The following is a 19,042-nucleotide window of genomic DNA, read 5'->3' as shown; positions in this document are numbered from 1 at the left end:
CTGGTTTAGTTTTTGGGCATTCTAGGGTGCCCATTACAATACAACTGCCAAAGTAATAAGTAATGCATTGTTCTAATTGATGGTGATTACCTCTCTTATTTTGGAGTTGGCATGGTTCTTATCCCTCATCATAGTTTAGATTTTATTTCATGTATGTTAGAAGAATCCAAGATTTGATAAGTATTGATTTATGGTGAATTTTCACTTACACTTTTGATGAACAGATGATTTTTGTTCATTGTGTAAAGTTAGTCTGAGCTTATTTTGTGGAGGATTTAACTTCTACTTTGAGTAATATTGTTCAATTATTGGTATTGTTCTAAGTTACCGGTTCGGGTTCGAGCACCGGTTCGGGTTCGAAAAACCCGGTACGCCGGTACGGCAAAATTTTTAAAAGGGGTTTGGGTTCGTTTGGGTTCGTTAGTAAAAAAACATGTAAATTATATATATATATATATATATATATATATATATATATATATATATATATATATATATATATATATATATATATATATATATATATATATATATATATATGCAACCTATAAGCATGAATTAAGATTAGCATGTCACATAGCATCATATAAACAACAAAACCAACATAAACTTGTAATCATAACATCATGATCATACCATAATAGCATCATATACATCAAGTTTAATATCAAAATGATAAAATATTCAAGTATCATTGTTTCAACTTTCAACAATTTAAAGTTTGATCATTAAATGGATTCTCTAATGGGGGTTTGGGGCAACGCCCCCAACGAGGTCAAGGGGCAATGCCCCTTGCGAGGGTCTGGGGGCAGCGCCCCCAACGGGGTCAAGGGGTAGAGCCCCTTGCGGGGTCGAGGGGCAGCGCCCCTCACAAGGTCCCGGGGCAGCGCCAACACCAAATCACAACCTTCAAACCCACACGGAACTCCATGGCGTGCATCAATTTTTTGCTTTTTAAAGACGTCTAATTTTCTACTTTTTTAGGTTATAACTTTCACTTTTTACAAGGCGGAATTGAAAGAAAAAAAAATTGCATTGTTTTTTGACTTTACGGGCCGCCCGGGTTCAACTGGGTTCGACCCCGGGTTCGACTGGGTTCGACCCAACTCTGGGTTTTTCGAACCCTGGTCGAACCGGACCTGTACCACGGACCCAGTCGAACCCAGACTCGTACTAGGGGGGCCCAAAGGCAAACCCGGTAACCTAGGTATTGTTCATAAGTATGAAAATCATAAGCATATCCCTTGAAGATCACACTCACTTTGTGTAGTTGTCCTAAGCGTGGCGAAGCAAAGTGTTGTTATTGAAGTCACCTAGTCAATACTGTCTCTTGAATTCTTAGGAATAGATTAGAATTTCTAAACCCTTATCTCCTTTTCAGTTTTCTTGAAATCCATGATCAAGAACTCAAACGATAAATCCCCATTGTGAATTGAACAAGCCAAGCGTAAGTCCCTTTGTGTGTTACCAGCATATCACAACGCCCATTGAGCTTATCCACACGTCAAGACCTGACAAAAGAAACCTTGGAATCGCCATATGATCTTCTCATAATCTTAACATAAGCGGTGGTTTTTCAAGAGAGGATAGAGTGTCATTGGATATTTTATTCTGATGTTCGGTGTATGATAAAACGTACACCAACAATCAGCAGATGCATTTCACTATAATACCAACAGGCTCTTGTACACTCTTTAGTTCATACATGTTGACCAATGCTTATCTACAGTAGATGCTCCATTAATTTTTTTTCTAAAAGAGGTTGATTTTAACAGCACTAAAGAATAGAACATCAGCCATGTATATCAATAACCTTAAGCTAAAGATATGTTTCAAATTTGGTATTGGAAGAGCCGCAGATGCCAATAAGCTGTCATCAAAGACATGGCATTGAGGTCCTTCCTATTACTATAAAGATGCAACATGCAAGTTCCACTAGTCTCATTAAAGAATGTAAGTTACCAAGGTGTGCACATATGTTGTCACACAAAATGATCTAAAACAAAAAAAACAAATAGATTAAAGGATTCAGAAACATACTTTGGAAAAGATGCTTTAAGTTTTTTGTTGATGATGGATGAGGCTCATACTGTAGATAGAAATCAACTCTTGAGTTGTTGAAACAGCAATTTGGACCTGCAAAACACAGAAAATTTAACAGCCCAAAAGTTTTTATAATAATATCTTTTTAGAGACTACAGAAGTCGGTAAAAAGAAAAAAGTCACAGATATATAGTATAGAGACTAAAGGGTTATGAGATCCTCTAACATTCCAGAAACTCTGGGTCCTTAAGAGGGGGCATGAATGATATTTCTGGAAAGAATGGTACCTACTATTAATTATGCTTTTGTAGGTCAGTCAAAATTTGTGTATTACATCTGTTATCCATTGAAAGGCTACCAAGGAAATTTAAGTTATGTGAAAACAACTATCAGCTTCAGACTTGAATTTGTGAAGAACAAAGGTTTTATGTTAACATGATTCACTACTACTAATTGGATCAGACAAGTTGATGAGAGGAAATCCACATCAGAAAATGTTTCGTTAACTTAAAAAAAATCAATTATTGCATTATCATCTATAGATGTTGAGTACAATGCAATTTGTGACGCAATGTGGATAAGGTGAGTATTTAATCAGTTGCAACAAAGGAAGCAACTACATTGCTCTCTGATAATTAGAGTGACTCAACTAACCAAGTGTTAATCACATTGCACACAAGAACAATAGCAGAGAAAGGTATCAAAGAGAAACAATGACATTGACCAAGCTGTTGAGAAAAACAAAAGTAAAATTCATTGAGCTTCTCACTTAAAATAAATAAAGTGGATAACATTGGGATGTGCAGGAAAATATAAATGTATAATTTAGAAAAGTTTGTCTACGGTTATTTGTTTGTGCAGCTATTTAGATATCAAGCATGTTATATTTTCATTATAAGAAACTGGAAGAGACACATTTGCTTTTTATACCAAGATATGAAACACTATTATTGTTCAAAAATGCAATAGACATAGATCATTAATGTAATAACCATCCTGTGTGTTCCAACATTGCTCATCAATTACATGTGAGATTGCCAAGCTTGTTTGTGAAAAAAAAAAATTCAAATGGTCTTTGAAGCTTGCTAGCTTAAAAACTTAAAGCTGATCCCATTGAGACAGATACCCTTCACGTTTACTAATTCAGCTCCAATAAAACTGGAATTGGATTCACATTTTAGTTTAGATGGCATATCACTACTACACATCCCCTTAAATAACTATACTGCTATGGCAAAAGATAATTGTCATATGTTTTTCTGGTTCATTCCTTTTTATCAGGTTAACTAAAAGCAAAAGGTCCAAACTATGAACTTCACCAAATCAATTATATAGACATGCAAGATGAATATATTGTCTAGTTAGACTAAAAATACAGAAGTCTGGCAATTTCTACTACTTCCGGAATGTATTTTTGCAGGACAGTGGTTTCAGCATCAAATAGCAACAACCTGTCATCGCATTTAATATTAATCATCATGTGAATTTCAACGGTTGCAGAACAAGTTATTCATTCAAATAGAGAGAGAGAGAGAGAGAGAGAGAGAGAGAGAGACCAGTTATAGATGTAAGCAGGTTTCCACACTTTGAGTCTTCCAATGCACATACATAATCCACTAACTGAAGGCCAACTTTACTGTGGTATACAATGGTCTCAACATCAGTTCACGGTAAATAAAGGAAACTTAATTTGAGAAGGAAGCCACATACAAATATTTTTGACAGGAGATAAGGAAAGGAAATACTCTTACGTTCTAAAATTGATTTGATGAATTCCCATTGAAATCATCATCTACACTAGAACCATCCAAGTGTCACTTTCAATCTCTTTTGCAGTTGGCAAAAGTTTAATAATTCTTCCTATCTATATGTGAATAATTCATGTGATATACCTCATCAAGGTGCATATTTACAGCTGTGCGGGCAAAAGTGGAAGTTATGTGATCTAAATAAGATATGGGGCTTAAAAGAGCAGCGGCGCCAATCATATTTGTAACCTCAGACTGAGTAAAAGCGGCAAGTCCCATAATAGTACCCTGCCATAATAAATGCAATTCATGACATCCTTACATGCACTTGCCATGAGAAAGTTAGCAGTATAAAATCAGTAAAGATGTAAATGTCAATGGGAATATGTCACTACAAGCACACAAACCTGTGAGTGGCCCACATAATAAACTTTAGACCCTGTTACAGAATATACAAATTCAATCATAGCTGGAAGATCATAAGCTGCCAATTCTTCCCAACTCCAATCCCAGAAGGCCTGCAACAGGATGGATAGAATGAAGAGAGCAAGGAAACTATAAGAGCATCCACTCCATTTAGTTTTAAAATGCACAATTCAAGCAGCAGCACTCCCTAAAAGCTTATTTCAGATGATAGCATATTTACCTTGCTGTCTTCTGACAAAGAGACATGACCATAACTCCAGCGTGTACCACGTACATTTCCAACCCAAACATCAAACCCAGAGTCTGCTAATATAAATCCAAGGGATTGTTCTTTTGAATTCTGAAACCAAGTGTCCCCGCCCTGATTATACATCAGAAGTCCACCTAACGCATAAGTAACAGTTCCACTTTAAGTGTGAAGGTAACAAATGATACTGTGACCACAGACAAATCCCATTTAGGTAGGAATCAAGACAAATTCAGTTGCTTCATTCTATTCTCCATGGCCATCTGTTTTCCCTCCAAATGGAAAAGGAAAAAAAGACTTCAACTAGATGCATAAATAATCTGTTAATGTACAAAAAAAAATTGAGTTTCCAATGGAGATGAAGTATTTCTAACCCTATTAGGGTCTAAGTCTACACTTTCAGCTTAAGACATTTATAGCCATGCAACTCATGGAAGTTTTAAACACAAAAATATTGAGTTTGCAATAATGTACTATTTACCTAAAAACAGTTATGGTCAATGTAAGAAAACGTAGAGTGCTAACTAAGTTTAAGTCTTCAGCTCAAGACACTTCTAATCAAAGCATACCATTTTATAATGAAAGCCTAAAACACAATATTTCACAACTGAAGAATACAAAATTGAAGTAGATTTTAATGTGGACAAAACAAGCATTGCAGGTAATATATGAGTCACAATATTCTATTGCAGATGTTGTTTCTTTTCTAAATTTGATGGTTAATATGGAAGATACACACCAATATTCTATTGCAGATGTTTCTTTTCTATATATATATAAAGGACAATTGGAAAAGCTCAGTTTGGTCTCAATCATGGTACTTTAATAACTTTCCAACAAGCTTTTACACTAAGTTGTCCTTTAATTATTTCTCAGCATTAGACAACATTACTGATATATTAATTAATTATTCAATAACTCACCTAAGCAGCGAAAAGCACTGAAACTAAATTGAAATCAAACTTTGATCACACTCGAATTATACTGAAGATGACTGAAGCCAGCCAACTGAATTACTAAAAATACTTTCCAAGGAGTTTGGAGAACTTTCCAAGGGTTCAAAAACACTTCTGAAAGTGTCACAGTGATCAGCATTGCTAACTGAGCTCATTGCCAAAAACAAAAATCCCCCTTTCTCTTATCAATCAGCCTATGGGACTCATGAACTGAGGACATTACTGTCCTCCCTCCTCAGAACTGCTTGCCCTCAAGCAATTGCAATCTCAAACATCTGAAGCACTAAACTAGGACCTCCATTCTTCATGCAGGAAGAGAACCAAATCTTTGCAAGATTTCAATTAACTCCTTGAAAATTTGCCCTCCATTGACATGATTTTGATGCACCATTTGGATAAATTTGAGAAAGTTAATGTTAACCTTCTCATTTTTAAGTTCTTGCACTTCAACATGATGGCCATAACTGTATAGTGATCTGCTGTCCTAACTACAAATGCAAGCTGAAAGTAAGAAATAACAACTACTTGGTGCGTGGTTTACCATCCAGCACATAACTTGGTTAGTTGAAATAGCTGCTCCCTTCATTTGAACCCTAAAATTAACCATTTCAAGTGACTAAATGAAGTATCCCACCCCAAATTGCAACCAGTTCCTTTATTTTGTCAAACAATATACCACTGTAATATCCCCAATAGGATATTATCTAAAATTCTGATTTTTAAACTTCTGATTGCTGCCCTAATTTTCTGATTTTCTTTTTTAATTTTCAGACTGATCAGACACTATAACAGCCAATAAATAATATCAAAACACATCAAATTATTATGCCAAATGGTTCGCCCAATATCAGAGATGAAATACAACATGGAATGGACGATATATGACCAATAAACGCACACCACAAGTCTGAAATTCCAATGACAACTCTGCTGTCATAAGTCAGAATATAGAAGTCTGAAATTACATCCAAACATGGGCAAAAACATGACAATCATGCCTAGAAATGCTACAGTCACAAATCAGATTGATACCCTAGGATTTATACATACCAAATCATGGAAAAATGAGCAAGTGTTGTAATCGCCCTCCTAGGAGTGGCGCCCAATTTAGGGCTTGAAACCCTAATGCAAAGTGACCACAAAGTCAGACCACCAAGAATGCTGCTCCAAATGTGGCACTCAGATCTGCTCCGAAGTGCTGTTACGAGTTAGGGTTAAAGAAAACCCTAGACAATGAAGAAATCACCTTCTAAAATGCCAAAATGCTTCTCTCAAGTGGGCGCTCCAATTAGGGCAATGCCTTATGCAAGATAAACATCAAAATACCTCCAATGAAATTAAATATAGACCTTTCACACAAACTCAGCAAGTCATAAATCTGATCAGCCACCTCAATCTTTCTTTTCCTTCACAAAATGATGCCAAAATGATGGTGAACAAACCCTAGTCAACCTGCAATGATGTATTCTCAAATCATCTCCAAATTAAATGAAAGTTGGACACAAATCTCCTTTGTTTAATGTCCAAAGTCCAAACCCTATCCATCCAAGGTATTATGAAAATATTACAATTTAAACCTCCAAATCTGAAGCAATATGTCTTCCACATGTAAATAAACTTCAAACCCTAGCTGATATGATTTTCCTTCTTTCAAACCCTAGCTAGTTGAAGCTCCAAAATGATGTAAAACCTGCAAATATGCTCAATGATGAACCCTAGGTGGATTCACCTCTCAATGCGGAGTTGGATTTTTGTCCAATCCATTGATTTCCAAGGGTTTCCGTCCTCAATTTCCTGTAAAAGAAAGCCAAAGCTCTCAAGCTTCTCAAAAATAAATAACCCAAGTATATGTCAAATGGACTCCCGAGTGCCTTGTTATAATGCTTTCATCCCAACACCCTAGTAAGGGTTTGCATATTTTAAATTAATAATAAATTCACATTATGACTCCCTTGGCACCCAAAAGATAATCGCTTCATTAATATTTTAAATCAATACCTTATAACTCCCACAGTGCCAATATTAAAACTTTATATTATATTTAATAACGTTAGTTAAATATTTAATTTAACTTTAGCATTTAATGTTATTTAAAATAATAACTCTAAACATCATTAGTTGCCAATATATCTTCAATTTAAACAATCACCTACTATAAAAATCCCGAAACTGAAGATACTGCATGTTGAAGCTGAGGGGCAACCGAACTATGACCAACTATCAAAAATAGCAGTTACTATAAATAGTAACTACTAAAAATAGTAAGTCTTGAATGTGTTGTCCAAAACCACTCCAGGAAGTGTCGATCAACCCCAATACATCCTCTGAGCTCATTGGTGACATCAAAAACCCCCTCTAAACCAGCTGACACAAACCCTGAAAGACAATACTAGCCACTCTTCAAGAAGACCTAAAAGTGGGGACATTACACTAAAAGATCTTAAATTGCATAACTTGCAGCTGTTTAAGTCTGAAATCAGCAACTTATAACTCGATTTTTCAAAATCAGTACCTTGAAAGAGGACCAACTGCTGCAAAGTTGAAATCTTTCAACAAAGACGATCATTCTATCAGCTGAAATTACTTTCCCAAGAGTCCCAAAATGAGCAATGCTACAAATCTTGCTTAAAAGATCTCTCCAATCGACTTGAAAGTATACAAATGGAATCATATGTTGGCTGTTCACAAAGAAAAAAGCAAAATTAATTCTAAAATTTTGATCCATAACCTCCCATGATATATTTCCCCATCATTAGGTGGTCTTCCAAGAAGATTAACCACAAAAAATTGATCGTGCTTGATCACATGATTTTGCACATCACTAAGATTCATGTTAAGTTTCATGTGAATCAAGAAACTGATCCTGAGAAGAATCCCTCTTCATCTGCATGCCATCAATGATCTTGGGTGGTCCAATAAGCAAATCAACTAGTACCACCCCATGACTAAACACCACACCTAGATTACATATTTTATTATTGTCATCACTTGTGTTATCAGAATTAAGAAGTGTCCCATCATCCAACTCTAAGAGTGGATTATCAAAGAATAACTTTGCATCCATCTCAAACAATGGGTTATCAACAAGCTGAAAATTATTTTTATCTTCCTGCTCCAACCAATCTTCCTATCGATCCAACCCTATACACAACTTCTGATTTCTATGGAAATCGTCCCAAATCAAAATCCATCTCAAAGCTATTAAGCTCTTCAATTATTTGGCTGATTTCCATTGCCCTTTCTTCTTTCTCTTGCTTCCTAAAATGTTCTACAACATCAAGCAGATTCTTTGCTTCTAGAAGCATCATTTGGACACTTTGTAGTGAATGCTTAGTTGATTTAAGCTCAAAGGTGAGCCCATCAACTTCTCTTTCTTTTCCCTTCAACGCATCAAGGGTCTCTTTTGCAAACTTGACCATATGATCCCTATATAACAACAATGTAGGAAATCTGATTTCATTGTTTCCCAAGCATCTTCGACTGATTGCAAATCGCAAAAGTGGAACCTCCTTCTATGCCTTTCTATTTCTTCTCAACTTGGGCTTTCCAGATAAGATTTTCAATAAATGTGAATGTGCCATCAACTCTTGTCAAGACTTATAACATTTTCTTTTCTATGACCAAGACTTGATTCTTCAATTCTTGCTACTCTCTAGACCTTTGATCCAAATCAGCAAGGTCACTTTGCTCATGTCTGAATAGGCTTCACTACTTTCTGGATCATCTTGCAGCTCCTTCTCACTTGATTTTGTTTGGGAATCATTCTTGAACACCTTCTGCATGGGAACATCCCTCTCATATTTGAATTGTCATCACTAGAATGATGTGTGGGCTCATCATTAATTGCTGTTATGAAATCTTCAGCTAGCTAAACTTCATCATTAACAGCAACAACACCTTCAGTAGATTCATTTTAGGACTTCATCCCATATGCCTCTAGAGATGTGACATTTTCCATTACACAAGAGAGTTCTGAATGTTCATCCTGCCTGCATTTTTTTTCTTCTTCAGAAATTTCTGCTGTGAACTTCTCTTTCTCCTCATGCTCCACTGTCAAATATGGTTTCAACTTTTTTTACATTGACTAACAACCATTTCAGCTGACACATTGGCAATTGTTAATGAGATTTGGTCATCCTTCCTCACTTTAGAAAAAAGATCTAGTAAGAGTGGATAGTTCCAAATGTTGTCATTCTCCTTGACCGTCAATGACATAATTATTTGCATGTCTGTTATAATGTTATCATCATGAACTTTTTTGACAGCAGCAAAGAAATATTTGAATATTATGATAAGACATTGACCATATTATTTAATTTGTAAACAGCTACCTAGGTATCTTCTTGATCATCAAAAAAGATTACTTTGAAAAAAACTGAAATCAAGTAAAATATATTATGCAAAAGACAACTAATTAGATAAGCGATGTCTCACAATACAAAATCAGACTCTAGCTTTATATATTTTTCAAAATCTCAGAGTTCAAATTCTTGATCCAACACTTCAGTGACTTTGGATTTCATGATTCTAGTGTAATAATATGGAAATAACTTCCCTCCTCTACCTCATAGCCATTATTCTCTTGAAATCTTGATAGCAATATGGTTTGAAAATTCATATTGAAATAACAATTCATATTTCCATATCAAGTTTGTTCTTTATTGTTTGCAATGACTTTCACATAAATGTTGAACCATCAAGACCTAGTTGATTAAACTTTTATCTGTAATAGGAAAAATTTCACAAGGATAGAAGAGAAAGCGAAGTAAATTGGAATATATGCAATGATTTGAGTCTTGAGAAATCACCTGAAATAATCCATGTTGTAAAAACACAGGTGGTCTTGAATCAATTGTTAAAATGCCCTCATCATGTATCCCATATGGAATATGTTGAATTCCTAACACAAAACCATCCTCTGTAACTACCTAAAAAATCATAAGATCAAACAATTGACATTAGAAAACATTGTTAAAACATATCATTTTGCCACTGGATCCCCTAAAACAACTATATAGTTAACATATTTTCCATGTCTTATATTGATGCACTCGAACAAGTATAAGGTCAGATAATGTACTTTACTGCAAATTCACAAGGTGACCAAATGAAAATACAAGATAAGATTTTGATATTGCACATGTCATTTTTTCAAGTAGAACTCATTGATAGTGTAATGATGACTACTCACACACTTTAAAGAATTATATTATTGCTTTAGTAGTTAAGGTCCAATTTTCAAGTGTGTAACAATATTGGCCCATTAAGAAAACTCACTAAATTACAATGGAAATTCTCAGATATTATCTGGGAATGAGAACATTTTTATATAAATAAATTTTGATATTGCACACGTCATATTTTCAAGTAGAACTCATTGATAGTGTAAGGATGACTAATCACACACTTTAAAGAATTATATTATTGCTTTAGTAGTTAAGGTCCAATTTTCAAGTGTGTAACAATATTGGCCCATTAAGAAAACTCACTAAATTACAATGGAAATTCTCAGATATTATCTGGGAATGAGAACATTTTTAAATAAATAAGTGCCTATACTGCCTATACTCTGAATATAGGCCATAAAGTGACAAATGTATTAGTCCACTTCAAAGCAGAACTTTGTAAACCAATCTTTTAGCAAGTTGATCCTGACAATTCTCTTCTCTACTGTGGACAGTTCCACATTTTAATTAATGACATAGTTTGGTTTATAAAATGAACTTTGATGCATGTGACAATCTCCTTATTACTGTAGGATTTTGCCAAGATCAAGGGCACAATGAAAAGCATAAAAAGAGAGACAATAGAATGACAAGAACAAAACTGTATTCTCATCAATATGCAAAATGATCAACTGGATTCATCCAATACAATGAATATAGGCATGCTTATATAGGCAAGGCCATATGGATGTACGAGCACACAATCATGACATGTGGCTCAATGAGAAACAAGGGTAGGTAAGAAATACTAGGGGTAGGTAGGAGAAATAATATAATATTCCACAAGAGGTGGATGACCCACCGAATGTGGAGTGTAACAACAAAACAAGACCACAAAAGGTGGAATTTCTCCTACAAGCTCTATCCCTATGTGCACACTTCCCTAAGTGTCTCAAATCCAAACTACGAAGAGATGCATTATCCTAAGTTAACTTAAGTAAAGTATAATAATATCCATAATGAATATTTATTTACACCAACACCCCCTCTTAAGTGCAACTTAGGGGAATGAAGACTCAAGTCAACAATGCAAAATGGGTCCCGGCTACTAGGCCATGAAAGGTAACCATGTACAATATGCAAGCAAAACCATGCAATGCAATCTCTCACAAACGGAGAAAGGGAGAAAACCCAGTGGGAAAAAACTCCCCCCCAAAAGAGAGATGAAAGTACAAAAGACTCTCAAAGAAGAAGGACAAAACCTCAAAGAGGAAAAAGTCCCCCCCCATAAGAGAGGAAGGAGAAGTCAACTGACCCCCCTTGATGACACATCCCGCACCCCCAAGAGAGCTCGCAACTGCTGGAACTTACTCTCGGTGAAAGGTTTGGTGAATATGTCAGCAAGCTGCTCTGTTGTAGGACAATACTGCAAATCAATGACCTGCTCCTGAATCAGCTCTCGGATATAGTGCATATGAATCTCGATGTGTTTGGTCCGCTAGTGCTGGACCGGGTTCTTCGAGATTGCAATAGCACTCTGATTGTCGCAATGTAGAACTGTCGGCCGTGGAGTAGTGAATCCAAACTCTGTGAGAATCTGCTGAAGCCAAATGGTCTCAGTCGCTGCGTTAACAGCTCCTCGATACTCAGCCTCAGTCGAAGAGAGAGCAATAGCATGTTGCTTCTTGCTCTACCAACAAATGGAGCCTGAACCAAGGTGAAAACTGTAACCGGAAGTAGACTTACGATCATCAAGATCGCCAGCCCAATCGGAGTCTGTGTAACCAACCAAGCGAAGTCTTGTGCTTGCTGCATAGTGAATCCCATAGTGATGTGTACCCTGGATGTAATGAAGGATGCGTTTGGCGGCTTTCCAATGAAGCTCATGTGGTTCCTGCATGAAGCAGGAAACCATGCCAACTGCAAATGAAATATCAGGGATGTATGAGTCAAGTAGATGAGACTACCCACAAGCTGACGATACAAAGTGGCATCAACTGGTGGAGAAGAACACTAAGGCTCAAGCTTGACACCTGAAAGAAAGGGAGTCGGGGCAGGCTTACAATCAGCCATATGAAAACGTGCAAGCAGATCAAGAGCATACTTGGGCTGCGATAGTGTAACTCGGAAGGTGACTGTGAAATCTCTATCCCGAGAAAGTAATGCAAAAGACCCAAGTCAGTCATAGCAAATCTGTCAGGCAAAGCAGATTTGACCCTGCTAATGATGGATGCGGTACTCCCTGTAATGATCAAATCATCAACATAGAGCACAAGTATCAAGTGAGAGTCATCCTGTCGCAAAATGTAGACATTTGGATCAGAATGACAACTGGTGAACCCTGCAGAGAGAAGAAAGGAATCCATCTTGGCATACCAAGCCCTGGGGGCCTGCTTAAGGCCATAGAGAGATTTCCTTAGTCTGCAAACCAATGAAGTATCCTGGATGAAACCCTGTGGTTGCTCCATATAAATCTCCTCATCAAGATCACCATGAAGAAAAGCACTCTTCACATCCATCTGATGGACAGCCCAACCATGAGCTACAGCAATAGCAAGTGTCAAGTGAATGGAGTTCATCTTGGCTACGGGTGCAAAGGTCTCAGTATAGTCAACACCTGCAACCTGAGAGAAACCTTTCGCAACAAGCCGAGCCTTATACTTATCCACACTACCATCCGCTGCAAACTTGGTCCGATAGATCCACTTACATCGAACCATCTTTCTCCCCTTAGGGAGATGGACTAAATCCCATGTGTTGTTCCTCATCAAGGAACTATACTCTTCCTCCATAGCTTGGTCCCACTCAGGAACCCCTGATGCTTCCCTAAATGTCTGTGGATCGGAAGCGGTAGCAATGAATGCATGTGGTAGATCCTGATGTTGTGATCGAGTTCTCTGTGTATCTGAAGGATCCCCAACAAGAGAACCCGCGGACTCAAGTGTCTATCGAGCCCAACGAGGTCTAGGTAGAGGTGGAGAACGAGGCTCCTCAACTACAAGTGGACCCTGTCTCAGGATCCATCAATCTATATGCCTTAACACCCTCAGGATATCCAACAAATATGCAAGGCCGACTCTGAGGTTCCAATGCCTTGTCTCAGGTAGAGGTATGCGAGCCCATGCTGGACACCCAAAGACTCTGAAATGTCTCACAATCGGTTTCCTACCAGCCCAACCTTCAAAAGGAGTAATACCTTGCAAAGATTTGTGAGGAACTCGATTCTGGATGTGTGTGGCACAACTGATACCCTCTGCCCAAAAGGCGGGATCAAGAGAACGTGCATGTATCAAACAGTTAGCCATTTCTTTGAGAGTTCTATTCTTGCGTTCTGCAACTCCATTCTGCTGTGGAGTGTAAGCGACAGAATGCTAAAGATCAATCCCCTCAAATGTACAAAAATCCTCAAGTCTTTTGTTCACGTATTCCCTTCCATTATCTGTGCGAAGAATCTTCACCACTTTCCTAGATTGCTTCTCCACACGAGTCTTGAAGTCCTGAAATCTGTCAAATACTTCACTCTTATGAATGAGAAAGTAGACCCAAGTGAAGCGAGAGTAGTCATCAATGAAGGTGAGGACATAGCGGGCCTTACTCAATGAAGGTGCTGGAAATGGACCTACTACATCGCTGTGAACAAGTTGAAGAACTTCCAAAGCTCTCCAAGCTTTCCCTTTATCAAACTTCTCCTCAGGATGCTTGCCCATGGAACAACCTGAACATACACCCTCTGAAAAACTGATTCGAGGTATACCTGTGACCATATCTTTAGTGCTTAGCTGCTGAAGATAGCGGTAGTTGAGGTGACCAAACCGCTCATGCCATAGCTTACTTTCGGAATTTGAATGAGTAAGCAAGGCCCTAGAAGGTGAACTTAGCACAAAGTGGGAGAATGAATAAAGCCTTGAGTTGTCATTGACTTGTCCCACTGCTACCAAGGCATCATCATCAAGTTCCTTTACCACAACTGAATCTGGTGTAAACTCAACCTTTTTCCCATTCCCATAGTGAGTGATTTGGTAGATAGAGAGAAGGTTGGTAGAAAAGTTAGGAACATAGAGAACATTCTCAAATGTTCCATCATCCATGTCAACTGAACCTTTCCCTTCAACCTCGACTTGTGTATCATCACCTATGTAAATGTGAGATACCTTAGATGGCTCCAATGAAGAAAACTGCTCCTTTGTAGAACCCATGTGATAAAAGGCACCTGAGTCAAGTATCCACTACTGTGAAGAACCTGTAGTAGTCACAAATGCTTGTCCTTTTCCCTTAGACTGTGAGGAAGAGGAAGGAGATGAATCCTTCTTTGTGTAGGCGGATGGCAAGTTGATGTTGTTTTTCTTGAGAAGATTTGTCAACTCATCAACTTGCTTGGTGTGGCATCGATGCTCATCATGACCATACTTCTTGCAATATGCACAAGTTGGCTTATCCTTCTTAGGTGGTGTCCCCTTCTTGGAAGAGGATGAAAAATCGCCTTGAGATGGAGAGGATGATTGTCCTTTTTCCTATTGTGGCTGTGACTTAGATTGCTTCTTCTTCTTGTTGGAATCTTTGCCTTGACTTCCTTGATTCCCTTGATTAGCCACCAAAGCCTTGGACTTTGAAGACTTGAGAAGCCCCATGTTCAACAACTTAGATTGTTCCAATATCAACATTTCTATGAAAGCATCAAATGAAGGCATAACATAGGAACTCCCCACTGTTAAACGATAAGTTTGGAAGCTAGACACAAATACTGCATATTCTGGTGCAAGCTTGTCCAACAAGTTGAATATCAATTGAGCATCCTTTTTCTCAATTCCACAATCCTTAAGCTTTGCTCTTAGCTCATTTGCTTTGGTGACATAATCTTGGATTGTATCAAAACTCTTGGGATCCAAGTTGGTGAGCTCATTGTCAATTTTGTAACCTCTGATTTCATCAACTTGACCATACAATTTCTGAAACATATCCCAAGCCTCTTTGATTGTTGTACACTTCTCAATGTGAAAAATGAGGTCATCTGATACATACTTGCGCAAAGTTCCAAGAGCCATGCAATTCTTAGTGAGCCATTATAATTGAGAATTAGGATCATCCTTAGGATCAGGTGGTGCTTCTATTGTTCCATCTATGTAATGCGTGAGACCTTTTTCCATTAATTTGCTCCATACTTTAATTTTCCATGATGCATAATTATGTGGACTTAAAGGTGGAAATTTATGAGGACTCATTGCAACAAAAATGAAAGAGCACAAGGAAAGAGAGGTACAATCACACAAGACACCCCCCCAAATTCACTCAATCAAAGAACCCCCCCAAAAGTGATGATTTAGCACTTTATACTTAGTGCATGTAGAATGGGCCACTTGCAAAAAATGGCAAAGTGGACTTCTGATTTCAATTTTACAACTGCCTTAATAAGGCCAAAAGAGACTCAAACTAATAATGCAAGAGATCTAAACTAAGATCCAAACAATTGACAAGTACCAAATAGGTCAAATAAGACCAATATCTGAAAGTACAATTTCTACTTAAAATCTCTGAAATCTGATCATAGATTATGAAAGTAGATGGAAAAACATGCACTTTCAAAAAAAACGGCACCTGAAAAGGAGGTCGTATGAGCTCAAACGAGGTCTTTGAAGTTGCAGAATTGAGGATTGGACAGGTACAGCTGAGAGAATCCGAAAATTCCAAAAAACCTGTGCACCAAAACCAGAAAATAACTACACCACTGCGAAGAACACGAAAAATTAGCCCAAATCAAAAAAAATTGCACCCAAAAAGGAGCAAAATTGAGCAAGTTATGGGCCTCCAAAGTTGACCCAAAAATCCAAACTGCTCAACGGAGAGGGGTCTAAAAATTTCCAAAGAAAATCCTGACTAGGCGCTGACTGGGTGCTGCTGACTGGGCAGAAGGTACGGATTCTAAAAATAATTTTCGAAATTTTTTTTTTTTCTTCAAAAAAAAATTTTAGCTGGAAAATTATTTTTCAGATAAATTAAAAAAAAAAAAAAAATTGAAAAAAATCCGAAAATTCCGTACCGTACCACCCAAATTGGGTAGAAAATTTCCTCCACACCCAAAAATCGATTTTCGCCAAAATAGGTCGAATTTATACTCTTTTTTTTATGGAAACGGCCTCCGGACGCAATGGTGAGGTCGAAAACGCTCTAAGATGCCTCCAAAAAACGCAGTCCCTCAGATCTGAAAATAGAAGCCTTCCACGATGTCTCCAAAAACCAATCAATGAAGCCCCAATGGCTCTGATACCATGTAGGATTTTACCAAGATCAAGGGCAAAATGAAAAGCATAAAAAGAGAGACAATAGAATGACAAGAACAAAATTGTATTCTCATCAATATGCAAAATGATCAACTGGATTCATCCAATACAATGAATATAGGCATGCTTATATAGGCATGGCCATATGGATGTACAAGCACACAATCATGACATGTGGCTCAATGAGAAACAAGGGTAGGTAAGAAATACTAAGGGTAGGTAAGAAATACTAAGGGTAGGTAGGAGAAATAATATAATATTCCATAAAAGGTGGATGACCCACCGAATGTGGAGTGTAACAACAAAACAAGACCACAAAAGGTGGAATTTCTCCTACAAGCTCTATCCCTATGTGCACACTTCCCTAAGTGTCTCAAATCCAAACTACGAAGAGATGCATTATCCTAAGTTAACTTAAGAAAAGTGTAATAATATCCATAATGAATATTTATTTACACCAACAATTACCAATTTCCTTATATGGTTTATGGCCCAATCCAACTCTTGTGAAAGGTAAGTAACGGATAAACCAAACCCAGCAGCTAATATTATATCCTATATTATCTTATCCTTATTTATGGAAGCTTGAACATGGTCAATAAAATTAGAAATAGGTTGCAATTGGTCTAGATTGATGTTGACATTGTTGAGGGCATAGTTAATGGTTGATTTAAAATGTTTGTTACATTAGAGAGATGATATTTTTAGAGTCTAATAGTATTTAAGAGTATTTTTGTGTATACCTGTGTAGACATTTTTAGCATAAAATTTTAATGTTACAAACAAAATCTATCATACAGAAGAAAAAAAAATTACAATAAATTGCAAACAATGTTCCTTTAAAAAATTGGTGAGAGAAAGAGAGAGAAAAAGGACAACAAAAGAATGGGAGTCAACCAACTCAAACAAGGGTTCAACATAAATTTTCTATTTTAAAAAAAATCATAACAATAAAAATTGATATAAAATTGATATTGGAATATTATATAATTAGTATATTGATTCTAATATTGTATTATAAGTAATATATTATTTATGTTAACGTATAATAATTAGTAAATAATTAAAATATATTTAGTATGTAGTTGATATAAAATTCATAAAATAATATTGTACTATAATTTTAGTTTAATTCATTAATTGCAATTATTATAATAACATAATAAGATATTATAAAAGTATAACTATATAATATGTTTTAAATATTACAATATTAATATTGTTAATTATTATTAGCATACTATGTAAAGTCCATTTTTGTAAATGCCCTAATTTTGCCCTAAAATTAAATTCCCAAAGAAGTAGGGAATAGAATAGGGTTAGTGATATCACATACCAACTTAGATTACCCAAATTGAGGTCCTGCAAAATGTTAGATAATCATTGAAAACATGATTAAACAAATATTTGTTAGAAATAGTAAGAAAAACATAGATCTTGTTTCTAGGGTTTAAGCACTCAACCATAGGGAGTCTAAGATAAAGGGTATGTTAGGATGCCTGAATGTTCCTCTACCCTAAGCTCAAGAGCAGATATTCAATCCCTCTTGGCCTCATGGGACCATTTGGTCACCACCATGAGGTGGCGTATCTAGTGAGGATTCCTATAGCCATTCCCCTCACCATCCTTCCTTTATCTTCCCCTATGATCTGAATTCCTTAATTGCATGGCCAATCATGATAGGAGAGTCAGGACGATTACAGTAGGGTGTCCCAAGAATCCCTCCCTTCTAAGCCCAAGGGCAACACTCCTTGTGCCCCATTGGCCTCATGGGACCATTCGATCACCACCATGAGGTGGAGTACTTAGGAAAGGACCTCATCACTATTTCCCCTCCTTGTGTCCCCTTTCCTACCTGTTGGTGTACGTTTTATCATATACCAAACATTAGAATAAAATATCCAAGGATACTCTACCCTCTCCTGAACAAAATCACTAAGTGTGCCAAGATTGCAAAGAAAGACCACGCGGTGACTCCAAGGTATATATGTGCGAACGGACGACTTTATGTTGGATAGCTTCCTTGGTTATGTATGTTGAAATACAAGGGGGACTTACGCTCAACAAATATCATTCACAAGTTAGGACTTAGACGAATATTACAATGAATGCTCTTTTTTTTTTGTTTTCAATTTTGGACTTCAAAAAAAGGATAAAAAGGATGAGGGTTTAGAAGTTTTAT

The 19,042-nt window shown here is 36.8% G+C and overlaps 1 protein-coding gene across 2 annotated transcripts in view; it reads right to left on the bottom strand.

The window, feature by feature from the left end:
* Positions 1-19,042, bottom strand: part of LOC131064419 (triacylglycerol lipase 1) — a 97,911-nt gene that overhangs the window by 36,359 nt on the left and 42,510 nt on the right. For both annotated transcript variants that reach the window (XM_059221386.1, XM_059221385.1), the window contains exons 3-9: positions 10,229-10,348; positions 4,438-4,578; positions 4,199-4,309; positions 3,936-4,079; positions 3,795-3,835; positions 3,600-3,679; positions 2,041-2,136 (exon numbers count right to left, since the gene is read on the bottom strand). In XM_059221386.1, the coding sequence (XP_059077369.1) occupies positions 2,041-2,136; positions 3,600-3,679; positions 3,795-3,835; positions 3,936-4,079; positions 4,199-4,309; positions 4,438-4,578; positions 10,229-10,348 (733 nt within the window). The remainder of the gene's footprint in view (positions 1-2,040; positions 2,137-3,599; positions 3,680-3,794; positions 3,836-3,935; positions 4,080-4,198; positions 4,310-4,437; positions 4,579-10,228; positions 10,349-19,042) is intronic.

Source organism: Cryptomeria japonica, chromosome 5, assembly GCF_030272615.1.
Source record: "Cryptomeria japonica chromosome 5, Sugi_1.0, whole genome shotgun sequence".
Lineage (NCBI taxonomy): Eukaryota > Viridiplantae > Streptophyta > Pinopsida > Cupressales > Cupressaceae > Cryptomeria > Cryptomeria japonica.
The sequence above is the reverse complement of the archived record's forward strand: the minus strand, read 5'-3'. Positions and strand labels throughout refer to the sequence as shown.